The sequence below is a fragment of the Prionailurus viverrinus genome, chromosome A3 (genome assembly GCF_022837055.1).
Source record: "Prionailurus viverrinus isolate Anna chromosome A3, UM_Priviv_1.0, whole genome shotgun sequence".
Taxonomy (NCBI): Eukaryota; Metazoa; Chordata; class Mammalia; order Carnivora; family Felidae; genus Prionailurus; species Prionailurus viverrinus.
In genome coordinates, this window is record NC_062563.1 from 70,343,462 (window position 1) to 70,364,187 (window position 20,726).

The 20,726-nt window shown below is 33.7% G+C and overlaps 1 protein-coding gene across 19 annotated transcripts in view; it reads right to left on the reverse strand.

Annotated features, from left to right (window-relative positions):
* The window catches only part of NRXN1 (neurexin 1), a 1,136,768-nt gene that overhangs the window by 1,020,179 nt on the left and 95,863 nt on the right, over nt 1–20,726 (reverse strand). For 10 of the 19 annotated variants that reach the window (XM_047854350.1, XM_047854346.1, XM_047854344.1 and 7 more), the window contains exons 2-4: nt 15,210–15,227; nt 11,932–11,961; nt 11,143–11,154 (exon numbers count right to left, since the gene is read on the reverse strand). The exons of 4 other annotated variants lie outside the window; for them this stretch is intronic. In XM_047854350.1, the coding sequence (XP_047710306.1) occupies nt 11,143–11,154; nt 11,932–11,961; nt 15,210–15,227 (60 nt within the window). The remainder of the gene's footprint in view (nt 1–11,142; nt 11,155–11,931; nt 11,962–15,209; nt 15,228–20,726) is intronic. 5 more of the 19 variants (XM_047854343.1, XM_047854334.1, XM_047854340.1 and 2 more) reach the window with 3 other exon arrangements.

Below are 20,726 nucleotides of genomic sequence, written 5' to 3' on the forward strand. Positions count from 1 at the left end.
GGCCACCCCTGGAGCTTCTGACCTTCAGCACTCCTCTCCCTGATTTTCTTGGTACTCACAACATTCTTTTTATCACTTCCTTTTGTAGATATTTAAAAACTGATAATATACATCCATCTAAGTCTTATGTCTGTGTCAGTCATTTCTAAGACATCACATAAGAACAATTTTTATTTTTTAATAGACTCCAGGGACCAAATTTCCACCCCTTAAAACTTGACCTTTGTAGAAATGGCTTATTCTTATTTTATTTAATGACTCTTTCACCATAATTTCCAATTTTTTTAAGTATCAAAATCAACCTTTCATTGTATAGAGATATATTTGTGGCATCTCTCTGATGTGAGCACAGCATTTGCTGTTTGGTTTTCCCTTTGTCTGGATCTCTTTACCATGGCCTAATATGGACAAAGATCCTAGAATATATTACAAATTACCCATGGGTGGGCACCACATACAAAATTTAAATGTTGGCACATATCCAATCTGATTTTTTAAAGCACCTATCTGAATTCTACACAACAAAAGTTTTAATGACCTTTCCCATGAGGTTTGAGAGAACCCAGTGACACCTTTACTAGTGTGAAAACCAAATGTTTAGTTTCAAGGATAAAGGGAAGGCCTAACTGAAAAACTATCTATTACTTCCTCATCTGTTCATAATGGACCAAGTTCTCTTAAAGCAAGATATTTTTTTATTAGCAAGACAAGTCAATGCAGAAGTGATATGGATTGAATTAAAACGTTGCCTCTTACAAGAAAAAAATAAATTACCGTCATCACCATGAAGTTCAAATTGTCAACTCTTATGTCCCAAAAGCCAATTAACTGAGTTGTTAATACTTCCACAAAATGGCTGACCTGTAGAAGCTTCTGGGTACATTGAGGACTCTTTTCAAAGTACAGAATTCTAATATATCCTAGACCTATTGATTACAATTCCCTGTTAAGTTCCTTGAAGATCTGTATTTTTAAAATGTGCCCAGGGGATCCGGGTGGCTCAGTCAGTTAAAGCATCCTACTTTGGTTCAGGTCATAATCTCACGGTTCGTGAGTCTGAGCCCCACACTAGGCTCTGTGCTGACAGCATGAAGCCTGCTTGGGATTCTGTATCTTTCCTTCTCTCTCTACCCCTCCCCCACTCATACTGTCTGTAAATAAATAAATAAACTTTAAAAATGCTTAAAATGTGCCCCCCGTTGAGTGGTGGGTAGAGGAGGGGAGGGAAGTCAATTTGCAAACTGTGGCATCAGAACAATAGTAATGAGGTCAAGGTTTGTAATGGTGTTTGAGAGACTGTTCAGATGTTCTAACAAGGAGGTAAGTTATGTTACCAGCCTTGCTGAAACCGCAGTGCTCCTTTATACAGGACATTTTTTTTTAAATTGGGAATGACATATTTGAAGTAGTTGAAGAAAAAAGCAACAGTGACTTACCCTAATAGGTCACGACATTACTCTTTATAAACAATAAGAGGGCAAGTGCCAAATCAAATTGTCCTCACATGCATCAGTTCAAATTCTGGCTTTCTTTTGGATCAGTCAGCTTCTCTCCCTTCCCAACACAATGAATGACTCCTAACTTCATTCAGTCCTCTCACAAAGAATACCACTGGTCACAGCAAGTACATACAGGTCAGTGCAAATCCAACTGCTCTCCTAGGGAAGCAATTCAAAATGGATGCCCTGCTGACTGTCAGTCAGATAACTGCATTCTTTTATCTCAACAAATAATCACTACAAAGACAGTCATAACAAGCCATCACATAATTCTTTTAGGTTGACATAGCATCAAAAATAGCTTTTCCCTAAGTTTAACAGAAGATTTCTGGCAAATGTTGCCACTAGCTATCTGCAAAAATTCTATGGTTAGCTTGTGAATGAGGATTTCCCTGGGAACGAAAATCACAACTGACCAATTTAGGGATTTTCATCCCTCTGGCAGTAGTGTAGTCCAATCTAAATTTGATTGTCTCCTTGAATGGAGTAATTTAATTTTCTCCAAATGTCTACGGACTTTAGACTGCCAAGTCTAGAAAATGAAATGGAGAACTGGGTCAGTTGACCAGGTAATTCAGGCCAAAAAATAAAATATTGCTTAGAAACTTCATATAACATATGAGTTGTTTTAATTTCCTCAATTACCATTTGTCTTAGTAGTCAAATTTTCTGGTCTATATCTGAGCTACGTAATAAAAAAAGTTATTTAAGATGAAAGGGAACCATGCTCTCGGTTCATAACTCTGGCAGCATCCCTGCACATTACTTGGTGGAAAGTAAAGACTAACAATTACTGGAGATTACTTCAGCTGCTACTATTCTGAGTGAGCTATCCTGTGGTCATAGGCACACAGCAATTCATAGGCAAAAAAGTCAAGCAGAAAAGGGAAAACTGCACTTAGTAGAATACACATTTTGTATAAGATATAATTTGAATGTGTAAAGAGATGTCTTGAAAAATGGCAACTGTTATTGCCTTGTTTATATTCCTTACTGTCACAAACCTTGAAAACATCCATTCTGAAAAGTTATAGCTTTATACCATGTATAAGAGTCCCACATAAAGAAGAATCTCATTGGTGCTTTTAGTAATATATGACTGAAATTGAATGAAACCATTCTCTCTCTCCCTCTCTCTCTCTCTCTCTACCAAAAGGACAAGCAATAAGACACTAATTTTAAGGGAAATATGACCTTAGGCGCTGCAGTTTTGTTTTTGCTTTTTAATTCAGTGATTTCCAACCACTGTAATTCTTCAGTGCAAATTCCTTGGCTTAGGACAGCTGGCTGAAGACCTGAACTACTTAATAAATCATCTAGTTGAACATATGATCACTTATTCCTCGGCTGGGGGAAGTCAAAGGTCTTTTGGGTATACAGAGCTATTTGAGGACCTGAGAAGAACGAATATTTCTTTTAATGTTAGAAGCATAAGTTAAGCTATCTGAACAAGTGGATCTACCTCATTCTTTGGAACTTTCCCTCTCACAAACTGCCAAAAAGCACTTCCTGACAGTCACAATGAATAATGCTATTTAGAAGCCAAATTTCCAGGAGCCTCTTCCTGTTACCTATATATACACAAAGATATACAAAGATGAATTACTACCCTTTTCTTAAAGAAACATTACTTTAAGACTGGTTGTTACAGGAATTTTAAAGGAAAGTCCAGATCATCAGTGGTTGTTGGAGTGGTTTCCAAATCCTTTGCAAATCCTCTGAGATCACCTAAATTGGGCAGGAAACAAGGAAGATCAAAAGGGTCAAGCTGAGTCCATACTTCCAGTTCAAGGGGGAAAAAATCTGCTTTATTGAATTGGTTTGCCCCTGCATGAAGGAAAAATAAATGTTAAAATGGGTGTATTATAAAAATAATAATATCTGTGGTAAAATCTAAATGAAAATTTTACAAACTTGTTTAGCCCATCAGTTGAGTCATTAAACAAGTATTATTGAGTACCTACTTGTGACAGCCCCTGTTCTAGGGGCCCTTGAGATACACCAAGGCAGGTTAGAAATCTCTGCCCTCTTGTATTCTGGAGGGAGAAAAATAGACAGCAAACAGTAAACAAAATAAATGAAAAAAAAATAAAGTATGCTAGAAGGTAATAATTTTTATGGAGGAGAAACCAGATTGGGGTATGATGGTTCAGGAGAAGGGCAATTACAGTACTGAATAGAATAATCAGGGTGAGTCTCTTGAGAAGGTGCCATTTGAACAAAATCATGAAGGATGTGAGGATGCTACCCAATTATTTAAGTATTTCAAGGTAATTATATGTTATTTTCTAGCAAATATACTATGTAGGAAGAGAAGTGCCTAATTAGTTATTCCTTGAAAACCTGGTTTTCAGTTGACTAAGTGGTTAGTGTAAGCTCAATTCACATATCACTCTTTGGAGTTGTTACTAAGGCAAAACAATGATACACAAAATAAGTTTTTTCTCAGGTACTTCCAGTGCACAAGAAAATGTTTACTTCTCTGTTCCCTTCAGACTGTAAATTTGCATCTAAAAAACAGCACTTTGTTGGGGCTCCTGGGTGGCTCAGTTGGTTAAGCATCCAATTCTTGGTTTTGGTTCAGGTCATGATCTCACAGTTAGTGGGTTTGAGCCCTGCATTGGGCTCTCTACTGTCACCACAGAGTGTGCTATAGATTCTCTGTCCCCCTCCTCATTACCCCTGCCCCACCTCAAAAATAAATAAACCTTTTAAATAAAATAAAATACAATAAAATAAAATAAAATAAAATAAAATAAAATAAAATAAACCAGCACTTTGCCAATGAACTCCTAGGTTTGTTCAAAGGAGAGGCAAGTCAATTTGAGCTTCATCATTCTATTAAAGAGAAAGATGAAAATGTGAAGAATTACAGAAATATCTAAATAATTTTGATTAAGTAAAGTCAACCTTTAATGCTTTACTGTACCGATATTCTCTGTAGTATGGGCCATCAGGACAATGATGTCCAATTAGTTATAACTTAAAACAATCACAGAATCATAAATTATAGGTAGTTATATCATAGACAAAAGATATTAAGACACTAATACTGTTTTTAACTTTTGGCAATTACAGATCGTTTTAAAATTCATTTAATCTAAACGTATATAGTATCTTCTTGTATTTTATTGCCACCACTGATAAAAACCATCTTCCAAGACTTTCGTAATTTGTCATGTAACATATTCTTGAGAATGGAGTATTTTCATTTAAGATTTACACATGTAAGGCTATATAACTGGCACAAGGACAAATACAGGATCCCAACCCTGGTCTTATGACTTCATGAAGTCTTACAACACACTGTACTGCTCTCTTGTTATAATGTAAAATTTTACACCACTTGAAATGAGAATCAATAGCATCCTAAATAATACTGTATGATTGGTTTCCTTCACACTACCTCTAAATTTATTTTGCAAGAATAAGAATATGAAACATTGTTTCATGATTATTCCTGTATAAGGAAAGTTTTTAAAGTTTCCTTAAGTTTGGTTATTTTATACCAATTATTTTATTTTTTATATTAAATATAATTGATTGTCAAATTGGTGTCCATACAACACCCTGTGCTCATCTTATACCAGTAATTTTAGTTCAAAGTCTGTACAGTGTGTTGTCTATCATAATAAGCAATATCTCCTAGCATTCCTTAAAAGAGTGTCATTTTTTTTTAGATGATCTGTAATGTCCTTCCCTGCTCCAAAATTCTAGGATTCTATTTAAAGATTCAGATTTCTTTAGTAAATGAGCTAAGCGTTCTGCGAAATTACAATTTTCTTTAAAACCACTGGCCAACATAATTAAGAAAAAGATATTCCCTCTTACCAGCTTAAATGTATTGATGTTTTTTAAAAATTTTTTCTAATGTTTATTCTTTTTGAGAGATAGAGAGAGTGAGTGGGGGTGGGGTAGAGACAGAAAGAGACACACAGAACCCAAAGCAGGCTCCAAGCTCCAAGCAGCCATCACAGAGCCCGATGTGGGGCTCGAACTTAAGAACCATGAGATCATGACCTGAGCTGAAGATGGACGCTCAAATGACTGAGCCACCCAGGCACTCCTGATGTTGGTCTTTAAACAAAATATAGATTAATGAAAAATACATTTTAAAATGGACAGATAAAAATCATTATTTTGGAAAAGGAAGCATCGTTTTAAAATCCAGTATGCCATGATTTAAACTTTTTTGCTATTTTTGATCTATTTCAGTAAAGCACATCTAAATTTATATTTACACTACCTCATTCTTAAAAATATTAGACTGTGGAGAGCCTTTCTGTGTTCTTCTCAGAGGATAAATTAATCTACTACAAGTCGAATAAAATCCTTGTTTAGTTTATTAGTTATTCAGTGTTGCCACTGTTTACAGAATATATGAAGACATGGGAAATATGTCACCACAGAGCCAGACTGCAGAGATTGGAAGGAGCTGGGACCTTTATTAGTAATAACTATAATGACAAAATTGATTCACAGCAAGAGATAATACATAAATATTTACTTTTCAAGTAATTTCTCTTGATTATACCCAGAAGTGATAGGCATGTAGGCCAAAGAAGAACTGAAAAATACCATATTCTAAATAGTTACGTAGCCTTTTATGTATGTCATATTGATGAAGATATTTATAAAGATGACGAAGATATTAATGTCTGATTTATAAAATGAAATTCTAGTCTTTCCATGTTCTATAACTGTGAATGAGGAGCATCCCCTGGTATTGCAACAGTAAAAGTAATAACAAATAATTCAAGATAAGTTATTGCTTAGTTTGCATATGCACCAAACATAGGCATTTCAATGTGGTAAAATTCTGTCAACATTCACAAATGCTTCTGAATAATGAATACTTAATATTATAAAGCTAAATGAGGGAATATGATATAAAAGCATACAGAAGAAGAGCAATATGGTATTTGCAAAATCAAATTAGTTCCACTTCAAAAACCACAGTGAAATATATTAAAAGTTATAAAACAAATATGCATCGTGATGTTAGTTATTTGAAGTGGGTACTTCATATACAAATTGGCTATACAGCAATGCAAGGGTTGAAAGATGGTTACAAAAATCATAGAAACAAAGAGAAATGAATAAAAATATGAAATGATTTTTCTTCTAAATATTAATAATATCAAATATATTTTAAGAGTAAATATAATGCTAGTTGTGGTGTGACATCGCAGATAAAATTTTAAATATATAATCTTTGTTATTGTTAATTGTAGTGGAATCAAGCATATCTAGTTACTGATACAAGTCATTTTGAGAAAAATCTGTTTTAATTTTTTTAATAAATTATTTTAAGATCTTCACTTTCACTAATACAATCAAGTTTAGGCATTTTTACAATAATTATATACCTGACAGTTGTATTTATAATACCTTGGCCTTCTGGCAACATGAGAAACCTGGATAATCAAACAATACATGTTCATTTGAAATGGTCAAATGGACATTCACTTTGCAAATATGCTGTAGAGTTTATGAATGCAGGAACAGTAAATATGCTCATATCACAAGATAAGACATAAACTTTGATTCTTTTCAAAGCTTACAATCCAAACCCAATCTAAACAGGTCTTATGGTACATCACAGTTGATACAGTGAGATAGAAAACAACAACAACAACAGCAAAAAAACAAACAAAAAACCTCATGGGAACCACATCAGATAGCATAACATCAGATTTAAATTTCAGGAACATTTCTGTGCCTGTCATTGTATGAATAGTGAAAGCTACAAAATAAAATCTGATCATTTACCACTGTGACCACAAATTACATTAAAAGTCTTGAAAACCCTTAAATACAAAGATACATGGACTTCATTTTCTTACAGACCCACTGCAGTGCATATGCCAAGGCATATTAAAGTGATATTGGAATGATGCCTTACTAGACAGAAAAGGATATGAATGACAGGAAACAAAAGAAAGTTGAGAGACAGAGAACATTCCATGTAATTTGTTGCTACAATTTTTGTAGTTATTTTCATACATTTCCTCTTCCTTTTCCACCCTCTACTTTGTCCACTCCAAACCCTCCATGTCCTCCTCCACACCTACGTCTTCCAATGTGTGCCCACCAGTCCCCCACCTCACATACACACACTTAAGTCATAAAAATGGTAAATTCAAGATACAACAAGGAAAGTATTCTGTAAATACAATGTTTAAAAAGAAAGACAAGTATCTGCCCTCACGGAGCTTACATTCTACTAGGAAAAGTTGACATTAAATATAAATATATAATCACCCATATAAATATTACCACTAAAATCATTGTTATAAAGGAAAATACAAGCATCCAAAGTACCAAAATGAATTTTTAACTTATGCTTATGAGCTATTAACCAGTCATAATGGCTGGATTTGCAGTGTAACTTACATTTTTGGCATTTTCTGATTTAAATGGTCATTCATTTCTCTCAGACAACTGTTAGAGTAAAATATAAGTAAATAAAGTAATTACTGAAATGAAGTGACCAGTTAAACAACCATGGGAAAACAAAAACAAAAACAAAAAAAAAATAACTAAATTCCCAGGTAAATAGACAAACCTGAATTCTAAATACAATGGAGAATGAAGTTAGCATTGTCAATGGTCCTAATGATACCAATGACAAATTTCAAGCCTAAAAAAGAAAGCAAACACAATTTCACAAAAACCACTTGAATCTATCTAGCTAGCAATGAACAGCAGAAGTAAGGTTGGTTCTGGATAATACCTATCCCTAGGTATCCCAAAGAAAGCTATGATTCATTGAAAAAAAAGTTTACTCCTAACTATCCAGGTAAAGGTGACATGTCCTTCTTCAGAAAACATGAAAACAAATCCAAATAATTAACTCTAAAGTGTGAAGCAGAATGACCAAATGAAGTTATGAGGCAAGATGGCATATGGGAAGAGTGAAAATGCTTCCCATTATGATTCTACCAGCATACAGCAATGATCTTTAGCATGTCTCCTTAACATGACTTAGTTGTTCTTGTCATGTACAAATTATAAGGTATTTTGCAGTTTCCAAACTCTGAAAAATCAATAATTAAGGAGTATGAAAAGATCCACACCACCTATGTAAGGACACATCACAAAATGATATCAGTGCTTACCTCCAGGAAGAAGACTGAGGAGGATGAAGAATGTTAAGTTACTTTTTTCTTTTAAGGAATGACCTTCATCTATCATTGGGGATTTAAAATTTTAGAAAATATTTAAGAACTCAAATAGAAAAAAAAAATGATAATAATAACATTCCTGAATCCAATTTTGCCTCTGGATTCAAAAAAAGGAAAGACTTTGATGCACAGATGTTTCATTCCAGAGTCCCTTGAATTCACTACTGGTAAAGAGGAAAGCAGTGTCAAAAAATTCTTCAGAATTATGTTGTATGGAAAGATTTAGGAAGTGTTAATTTACAATGCAAATCAGTTATTTCAGACTAGAAAGGTTCAACAACTATTTCATGCACAACTAGGATTTAACTTGACATAGGAACCTACAATGTAAAACTTCTAAAATTTTTTGACTCCTTCAACATGTGGCACAGGACAAGGAGAGCTACGTCAGAGAGCCCCTGATTCATGCTATCTTTATGTTTTCTGAATGCCCACATTTTTTTCCACTCTCATGGTACTTGCATTCTGTCATTTATACTAACTTGTCCACATGTCTTCATTTCCCTACTACATTGACACACTTTGAATGTGGATATCACGTCATAGTCAAGATTGTATTTTTGCTCAGAAGGCAGATTTGTTGAATTGATTTGCAATTAAAGGACTTACAAATCATGTTTCTCATTTATATATATCTAATTAACCAACATGTAAATGTTACCACTCTGATTTGCAAAATACTCAAATCCATCTGAAAATCTTCTTTCCCTATTTAACATCAAAAAGCATCCTGGTCCCATTAACAGAAGAAAAATGTAAATGAAAAACCAAATTCCTGTGCTCTGTAGTTTTGTGCTGATTAAGGAATACTACTTGATGAAAAATAGTGAAGTAGAAATATATTTGACCCATATGTCAACAGAAAACACTTAAGACTGACATACTAAAACTAAATGAAGTGACACTTAACATTGATGACATCAAAACAAATATCAGCTGAATATAAATATGAATTATTCTATAGGTAGAGTTAAATGGTTATAGAATTATAAAATTATTTTTGAGTTAATTTTTTACAACATCATGTTTATATATATATGTATATTTAGAATATTTATTACATGTGTATATACATTCATAGATACAAACACATATGCATATACTGCACTCAGTCAGTAAAATAAAGTATAAATACAGTTCCCTCTATGCCATCCTGAGTACTCTAATAAGGAACATGGTGTGGAATGCCCACTAAGAAAGGGAAGTAGATGGGAATTTGACCAAAAAACTTTAGAAAGTGTCCCAAATGGTACATAACATTTCTAAAACAATTGATACATACTGTCATTTGTGTAGTTGCTGGAAGGCTTAAAATAAGATTAAATTATATTATTGGAAATGGTTGACCAAAACACAAACTACAATAGCATATGATCTCTTTATTGGCTCAAAATACCCAAGCAACATTTGTTTTGAAAGCTTTAATTTATACATTTAAAACTTTGCTATTATTTCTTACTTATTGCCTGGCTCATGTTCAGGTGCTTTTCAAGCAGAAAAGTTTCCCTGCTAGATGACACAATGTAAGGGTGAAGAACTGCGAGCTTCTGTCCCAATTCACCAGATTAACATTCAGAGCACAAGAAAACTCAGAGAATTTAAGGATAAGACAAATCCCTGCATTTAAAATAACAAAAAACAAAACCCACAAAAAAAAAAAAAAAACAAAACTACAGACCAAGGGCACATTCACTAACACATAGTTCAAATGATTAGCTTAAAGGCAATGATACATATTTACCACAGCTACAGATCACCTACTTATATTTAATGGCAACACTAAACACACGGTTGATGGTTCCAAATGGCAAAGTAAGCATGCTTTTCAATCTGGCATCAGTGCTGTCAAGGAGCACACATGCTTGACTTACCAAGTGATGCAGAAATGTATACCTGCATGGTAACGTTCTTAAAACAAAGTTAGTATGTGCAAAAGAAAGAGCAGGCTTGTCTTGTTTCCTTGGCTTTTTCACGGTACTACCTTTCCAGGTTCTTATGGAATTAATGTGTATATATGACATCTAGCAGGCAAAGAGGTGATGATCGCACAGCACTACACTTCAATGCTGCACATGCTTACACTTACATCCCAATGCAAAATGGTTGGGGCAGGTGTGCTCCTGAGCTCAATGTTTGAAGATGACATATTTATGGTAACTACACTCATCATTTAACTACCATTAAGTGATACTGCAAAAAATTACACTGAAATCTGAAGTTAATTTCTAAATATACTAATTATATAGGCAGCTGACATGATAAAACACTCTAAAGAGCAAAAAAAAAAGGGCAACATTTTGATGGAGTTTTCTTACCTTAAATTCACAAAATATTAACACTCATACCTACCTCCCAGTGCCCACTACTAATACAAAAAGATCTAAATACATTTGCATAACTTACACACACTATATTTCATATAGATGATATTAAGAAGAAATAAAATAATGTAATACCTTTACTTTTACCTATGGATTTGATGAAATGGTTCCAAGAAGAAAGGGTTTCCATACAAAGAGAATAGAGAGAGAAACAACAGTAAGAATTATGAATATATGTAAATGTAGTACTCTTTGAAAATTAAACAAGACAAGAAAGCATAAAAAAGGGTCTGAAAATACATGGAGATATAATCAGTATTTGTTAAGAAATCTGCCCTTTTTAAAAGGAAATACATGCAAGGAAACTGAAAAGTCCATGCTCACTTTTAAAAGATTACACAAAAAAGAAGATACACAATGACTATACTATAGGTAGAAAAAGTATTGATTCTGTGAAACACTATACTCAGCATTCTAAAAGCCAGAAGCCAAAGATGTCTGGATGCTCCCAAACTGCCATGCATGGGTGAAAAATGGACTCTTTCTGGTACAGTAGATTAAACTGAATATACTATTTCAGATATTAACTTCTGATGGTTCTCGGTTTTTCTTAACTATAGCTACCCTTAACTGCATATGCTTACAAATGTATGCAAAGTCTCAATCACAAATTCTTATGTCTCATTTATTTGCAGATATTATAGTGCAAAGAATGAAGGAAAATAAAAGTCAAAGGAGCAAACCAAAATCAAACTAACAAATAAAGGGGAAAAAACATATGAAAAAAATGTGAACAAAAGTTATGTATTTAATTTGCAGCCAGATAATTTGCAAGCATTTGCCCATCCTTTGCAGTGATGGTTTAAAGCAGCTACAGAACAAGAAAACACTGAAAGCAGAGTGGAAAAGGAACAGAGCCCATACCTTGGTCGCCCATCATCAGGTGCGCCAGACCTTGAAGGGAAACAAGAGCACAGTCAGCAATAAACAAGGGAGCATGGGAAGTCAGGGTTGTCACGGTGACAAAAATGTTCAGTGACAGACATCTTGTTTCCTATGAGACATGTCTGTATCACAGAGGCAAATCAAAAAGCATTCTTTCAACCCCTGGTTGGAATGCTTTGGGGCAAAGAGTTAATAGTACTGTAATTTAAACACTGGCATATGCTGCCCTGTGTATTTCTTCAATGTATCAGTTGGAACAATGAAGAGCATGACTTAAAATCCAACCAATCATCCCTTAAATATTGCATCTGTCCTTCATGCCCTTTGATGATACTGCCACCACAGGGCTTGTTATAAAATTATATTTTTTAAAACCCAAAGGGATATCTGAAACATGGGCTGGGTCTGATCTTTTTCCCCTCATCAAAAAATGAGGTTTTATAATTAAATTAAAAAAGTCCTTAGTCACACTGAAATGATAATGCAGAAATGTCTCCTTGTCTGACACATGTAGCAATTGACTAAGCTTGTTCAAATACAAAAATAGATTATTAAACATGCAGCTGTAAAGTCAGAATTTACTACAGAATATTTTTAGGAAACAACGGATCAGCTTTAAATAGGCTCAAGAAATTTCCCATGGAGGACAAATTTATTTAGTCTTTCACCTAAACATTACCTAAATAGTGAACCATAAGTTGATATATATATATATATATATATATATATATACATACATACATACATACATAATACATATTAAGTTTCATGTTTTTATATAAATAGTAATTTCATCAGGGAAGTTTTCTAAAATAATACTAAATTCCCTTTATTTAAATACTTATTATCTGTTACTTGACAACTGACTTCAGATTGAAGTTCACTCCTCTACTAAATACCGCTAATGTTCTTAAAACAAACAAACAAATAAACAAAAAACAACAACAACAACAAAAACTCTTTCACTATCCAAGAAGGTATTTTTTACTGAGAAGCATTAATTCCTAGTTCTTCATTCCATATTCAGCAACAAAGCTTCTCCGCAATCCATGTCTATTTCAAGAACATGGGAAAATGTTACAGCAATATAGTAGTACATACAGCAATTTCAATAAAATTTATATTTCCTAGTATTATTTAAAATATATTTGAGACTTTACTGAGCTACATTATACATTACTTGCACCAATACTGAAATAATGTGCATTATTTCCTTAAAATTTTAGGAGTATTTAAACATTCCTGTGGGGCAGTACATTTACAAATCAACATATAGTCAAAATATAAAGACAACTTAACATAGAAGTTTAATGCTTCTGTAGTATAGCCTCTTTTTGTATTTTCAAAGTGATTTTAACAAAAACATCACACAGGGAGATTAAAAAGTTTATGATCTGTTGGTGATGATGTGTAGGTTATATAATTTTTCATGTAATTTCACTTTTAAAACTAGTACATGTATTTTCTAAAAAGAGTTAATAATTTTTTGTAGAGGAAATCAGGGATTTATCTCTCTATAAGATCTAACTTTTAGAAAATATATAAGACGCTTCTAATGGTGGTTTTTAATATCTCCTCAGTAAGGATGGAAGTTAGTAAGCCTCAAAAACATCCACATTCCTCATGCTAGACTTTCTTACCTCTAAGGGATCCCCACTAGAGTGCCAAAGTCATGTTATAAATAGGAATGTTACAATTATGATTGAATAGTTTATAGGCTATACTCTGCAAATCTTGTCAAAATTTTTCATGGGATGCATGTGTGAGGAAAGAGGCATTCAAGCTTATTAGGCTGATTTTAAAGCCCCTGGAATGCAAGTGGATTTAAAAAGAAGGAACAGAAACATGGACTATTTTATAGAATGTTAAGGAAATGCAAAAAAAGTTGAAAAGATACTTAAAAATTAATCTCAATTAACATGCATCATATAAATGACACTGATTTTGAAAGATGTCAGACCTTCAGGGTAATATCCTCCTTATCAAGGCATATTCACATGCTTTTAAAATTATAGTATAGAAAAACAGAAGCCATACAGAGAGCCAACACTTGGAAAAACACTCACTGATGATTACTTTTGAAGTTTTTCTCTATTTTATTCAAATAATGGAATAGAAATGTTCAGCAACTAAACAATTATATTGTTCAGAAAAGTTTCACAAATAATATGCTGAAACCTGCTCTTGACCAACTTAGTATCACCATGAATCGTTGAGACATCAAATCTTGGTGACTTTAACAGCTATTTATCTGTAACCTCAGATGGGAAGTCTTTTTCTAAGAAATCTGTCATTCTGTAAAAATGTTCATTATTCTTACAGAATGGCTCTATTTCAGAATATCGCAGCAAAATGAAATACGTTAAACACTTCTGAAATATATACGCTAGTTCAATGTGTCTGCAAGAACTGTTGTGCTGTGATTATGTAAGTTGACAGAACATCACCATCCCTTACACAATTACCTAGTTAGCACTCTTATCCTTGAGAGATTTCTTAGGCAGTACACTGACATACATTTAAGTTCTTTAAAGATCAGAATGTTGAAATATGTTTTAGTTTGTTGGATTCGATAGGAAAAAAAGTGTAACTTTCTCAAAGTTCCTTGATAGAGATAATTTCAAAAAAAAAATCTTTAATGACTATGGTACTTTTATTTAACAAACACAGAATATCACAAACATACTTACCAGTAATCACGTTGGAGTGTTGCATACTTTCATTTCCAATGGCCAGTGGTTTATTTTTTTAATCTAAGTTTATGCCTCTTACTTAGAGTCAATGCTTTATTCTCTGTTTTTATATAAATCAAATCATTTGAAATTAAACCAATGAGCTTGAGGTGATGAAATGCTAAACATTTCCAAAAGAAAATAAATCATTTTGGTCAAGAAAAAAAAAATGGAGACCAGATCATGCACTGAACTCTGAAACTGCAAAGAAATACTTTCTCATTTAAAACAAAAGAAGCAGGATTGTATCATTTTTTCCATACAGAACACTGCAATAAGCATTCTAAGGTTTCTAAGGCATGCTGGGATCCATCAAGGGATGGAGTTAAGGCTGAAGGAGTTTCATATACTTAGGGACTGACGGGGCTGAGGGTGTGTGTTCTATATGAAAAGTGATACACAATCCAGAAATCAACAAATGCTCAGAAATAAGTTCAACTTACCGTCTAAATTCGAGATGTACTCTATTAATACTATGAAATAAAAGGCAAATGAGAGTTGGAAAATAAAGTAGAAAGCACCCACCTTCCACATTGTTGTCTTCTGAAAGCACATGACAAGGAGGGAGAGAAAAGGAAAAACATTCATTAAGCAGCATGCAGACTGGACCTTTGCCTTTGCATGTCTTCCTCATGCAAGGCATCAAACACATCATGCAAGTGCTCCATCGCTACCGTTCAAAGGGGAAAACAAAATCATGGGAAGCAGGTTCCCTCCTATTGGCAGCATTTTAAGAATGTGAGACAAAATTTCGGTAAACTCTCATGTCCTGAGCAAGGAATTTTAAAGTTTTTCACTGTCCTGTGTTAAGCAAACATTCTTACATGTCACTGATGTGGTTGTTCTAGGCAATTATTTTTAAAGCCTTATTATTATTATTATTATTATTGTTATTGTTATTGTTATTGTTATTGTTATTTTTTTACAATTCCAAAAGATTATATTCCTAAATCTGATCTGGACTTGGATAAAATAAAGCCCACTGCCAAGAGCCATGAAATTTCACTTAAAGACACCCCAGTTCTACATCCATGTACCATCATTGCCTTTAAGTATTCCTAATACTTTTTTTCCATAAACACAAATAAACCTATGTAACTAAAATTTATAATTTGGTTTATTTACAGTGTGCTAATAGTTCGTTACAAATAATGGTAGTTTACTGAATTTGTTAAAAAGTTATCTTTTAAATCCATTAACTAGAAGAAGTAATCACTGCAAGAGATGTGATGTTGTTTTATCCATTTGGGGGCTGTCCATTAGGGAAAATTTATCATGGTTTATTCAGTTTGTACTTCTGTTTAGGGTATAAGTATGAAAATTGTTATTATAATGACAATATTTGCTAAACTTTCTTTTATATTTCCATATAATTGACATATTTACATATCCTCGTATATTTACATGTATTTCCATATGTATATATATATATATGTATATACAGATAGATACACATACACATATATGTGCACACAAGCAGATTTTGCATGTATTTCCTACACATAATCAATCCAAGTGTATGGGATTTGAACTATTTCCAGTAACTACTAAAAAATTCAAGTACACAGGGCTCAAAAAAGATACACAGGGCTAGGCATACAGTAAGAAATGGAAGAGAAATCTGTCTTCCAGGAATAGGGCAACAGCCAGGTTTTAGTATTTATCACAATGCTTTCAATAATAAAATATATCCACGTTTACATTTCTAGTCTTATTCTTTTACTTAATTAAATAGAATCTTAAAAGTGGTTATTTGACCAAAAGTGTTTAGGAAGAACAAAACAACAGCAAGAGTAGGAACTGGGAGAAAAATAACTTATAAATGTACCATTTCATAAGGTTAAACAAATAACTCTTTTTAATTGTTAAAATTATTAATGGATTAAAAGTCATCAATTTTGTTTAAAATATATCAACTGGAAACTGAAATATCAACATAGGCACTTTTAGGGATATGGTCTTAACAAATATAATAGAAGAATGCTAGTGGATAAATGTGTACAATAGCATCTATTTGCCAGAGCTTATTTTAAAATAAATAACAAAAAAAAAAAGACTGAAATATTTGGTATGTGATATTCATTTCCTGATTGGTTTTGGTTTCTAATCTACTAAATAAGAAACTAGACTGAATTTGCTACTTTTCAATGGCAACTTTGACATGACATGGACACAAATATTAAAGATTTATTTTAGGGGAACCTGGGTGACTCAGTCAATTGAATGTCTGACTTCGGCTCAGGTCGTGATCTCACGGATTGTGAGTTCATGCCCCACATCCAGCTCACTGTTGTCATTCAGCATAGAGCCTGCTTTGGATGCTCTGTCCCCCTCTATCTGCCCTTACCAGACACGTGATCTCCCCCAAATAAATAAATATTTAAATAAATAAATAAATAAATAAATAAATAATTATTTTGCTATATTATATGAGATATCATACAAGATACAGATTATATTAATGTTTAAGATATACTTTCGTTTTATATTAACTGTCCTCTGAAATTTTACTCCCCATTTAAGGTGTGTTTTAATCTTTTTAAGTAAGATTTTTTAGTATAGAGGGTAAAACAACAAAATCAGGGAATTTAGAGGAGAGGCAACTGCCAAAAAAATCCACCAATTACTATGGCACTACTTAATTTCTATAAACAGAGACTGGCATATGGTTTTAAGTAGCACAGTCTCAGGAAAAGGGTTTTGTTTTGTTCTTGGTAAAGTGCTGCATGAAAATCTAATAGTAAAAGGAAAATGAAAACCAAAGTAAAACAGGCCTAGGATTGACACCAAATTTATAAATGTGCTAAGTAAGATACTAGGAAAGGAAGCTGTGGTAATAAAATCAAGGTCATTGATTCAGATCCCCTGCAAGTGAGTTCTTTCCCTTCACCGTTAACTAAAACACAGGGCCACGGATGGCGCCATTGATCTTGACCTGCCATCCAGCATGTTTCTGAGTTTTTATTCATAAAGAGAACCAGCTTAACTAATGGGACCCCCACTATGCAAATCCAAGGCATGTCCAACGTGTAAACAAATCCTAACTTGACCAAATTCAGAAAAATGGTCTGTCTCAAAAGACTCAGATTAAAAAAAAAATCAAAGTACTAGAGTAAATGAAGAGATAATATATTAACTCCTATATTTAAAAAAATAGAATAAGAAGAAAAGGAAGAAAAGTGGCTTGGAACAAACTTCACTGAATTTCAGACTCAATCACATGATTAAAAAAAATGTTCTCTTTATTTGTATCATTCTATTCTACCCTTTTGGTATCTATTTTTTGGCTTTAGTTGATTTAAACTCTGGTAACCTACAGATGATCCCTACATTACTTCAGAATCTGGACATAATTGTAAATGGTGGCAGCTCTCCCATTTACAATCATTTGCCAGATGTTTTTCCTTTTCTCTTTCCCTTCGACTTGGTTTTTGGACTGCAAGAATATCAAGTTTAAAAAGAAGAGTTTTCCTCATCACATCAACTCTTGCTTTCTCTTTGTAGATTCTTTTGCAATCAAATAGTATTTTGATTTTTAACAGCAACAGAGACAGGGGCAAAAATTGGCAAGCCACAGTATAAAGTTAAAGAAGTACATTTTGCTTTAGTGGTAAGGTAGAAAGCAGTCCATCCAGCCTTACCTGTGGACATTGTCAAGTTAGGGCAAAGCTCTTGGCTTGCAGAATACCCTGGCTTCTTAATTCTGCTCACCTAATAGTGCTGTGTACATGAAGTGAGTCTTAGTAGTCTACTTTACTATGATGACCATGCCACCTCTAAAGATCACGCTGATTTTTTTTCTTTTGATTGTGAAAATAAGGAATAAAATCATGAACAAGATACCTTAAATTTTCTTTTTCTTTCAGATAAGATATGCTTCCCTCACAAAAATGGGAATAGGCACCAGAACATCAGTTATGTTATGAATAATTTGTGTGCTGTTGACATGACGAGAAGCTGCAGACTGTTAAACTGTATGTTTTTGAATTACTTCAAAAGAGCATCTCCAGGAGAAAAAATTTCCTTTGGCCTCCCAGCTTATAAGAATCCAAGGACAGGAAGTTTAACTTATCATGAGGTTTTTTTTTGCACATAATTTTACATACTTCTAGGAAAAGAAAAATGAGCAAGAAAACAAATGTATTTGTTTCAATGTAAAGAAAATCAGGAATTTAATGATGACCAGGAGATAAAATTGATATAAAATATCACCAGTAACTCCCTTTTGTACAATCAGTATTTAAGGTTAGCAATATGAAAGCTTCATCTAAATCTACAAGCAAGAGTCCACTTATTTGCTACATTTTAAGTTTAAAATTGGCTGAAAGAAATCTGTCACCACTTGGGCATTCCTTCTCTGTTTTGGCTTCTTTCCTTCTCTGCTAGTTGCCAACGACAAGCTCCCTTTATTTTCTGTGGCTCCTTCTCTCCTTCATCAAAACTCCCTTTACTGCAGGTTAACTTGCCATCCAGATCTAGCCATCCAAATGGGGTATATAGTAAAAAAGCTGTGGTGGTAATGGCCAGAAGAGAGAGGAATACAGAAAAGGTTTCCATTTCCTTTTTACATACATTGAGGTTGCTAGCTTCTATACTCGCCTTTCTGGCCCCTTGCAATATATTCAAGACTTTACCTCTCATCTTGGGGATTAAATGCCAGTATAGCAGAGTTTGGTTCCCATGGTGGCACAGGATGGAGCTTTGCTTTATTTTATTTTTCTTTTGGTTTTAACAGTGAAAGCCTTTAGAAAACCTCAATCTTCTGGGAATGTTTCAAAAACAGGGAAACGGAGGAAAGCATTGAAACTGTGGGTTTGTGCAGCAGTCAGCTGGAGGAAGAGAAATGCTGGCCAGAATCAAGAGAAAGTTCAAACAACAAATGAAGCAAAAAAGGTCCATTATGGAGGCTTATGGAAGGAAAGAAACAGCCACAGCCTGGGCAGGGATCTGGCTAGTTTCCAAAATGCTTTTCTTAACAGGTGGCCTCAGCAAGTTATTTTAAATCTACCTACATGACACTCCCACCAAGCCCGCTGGAATCACAGTCTTAGAGCATGAGGGGAGCCAAGTAGAATAACTAATATTTCTTCTCTCTTCACTGATTATGAGTAAAAGAAGTAACTCTAAACCAATTTGCAGCAGCAAGGACATTCCTGACATCCCACTTGAGCCCTATAAAAACATTTTCCCTATGAACATTGTGAGCAACATACAAGTTTACTTTTGGTACAGTATACTATGATTCAAGTATATTATGGTGTTAATGAGTCCTTTGTGAAGTGGTCTGAGAAGTTTACTTTGCCTGATAGTGTTGTTCCCCTTGGAAACTGTGATATAAGTTGCAACATTTCAAAGAACTTTTGCAATAGTACTTTCCTAAGTTGCAGACTGCCTTTGTTTCTGGATCACACAAGTGCCAATTTTGTTACAAAGTTTGTGGCATTCAACTCAAAATATTCCATCTTGTTAACAGGGGAAGGAAGGAAAGAAGGATGAGAGGAAGGAAGGATAATTATATGGCAGATTCTTCTGGTGCTTAAGGTGTTCAGTGGACCTGATGAAATTTAACGGGTATTAGTCAATATATCAAAATATATACTAAATGACTCACATAAACTATATTGAATATAATTTCAAATTTTATTTTCATGGGGGACTATGACAAGGATTTTGTTTTGCTTTCATAGCCTCAATTCTTCCTTACATCTAAACTTTGAGTTAACATTGCTATATTAATATCAATAGCTGAACTTAGAAAAGGAACATCACAGATAAGAATGACCATAAATACTGTGACAAGAGTAGTCTACATGTGTCTGCTCATGTCACCCATTTTTACTGTTTTATTGCTTACATAGAAATAAACTTTCCTAAGACAAAATTTAGCATGGTGTTAGCAGGCATTTTCCTATCCAAACGCAACCACTGGTACACAGCTCCTCAAAGAAAGCTTGTTGAGGTGAGTTGCGCTTCCTTTCTAAAAGTCTGAAGTCATCGTATTGTAGAAAACAGAGGAGGAGAGCTCTTGTATTAGTTGGTAGA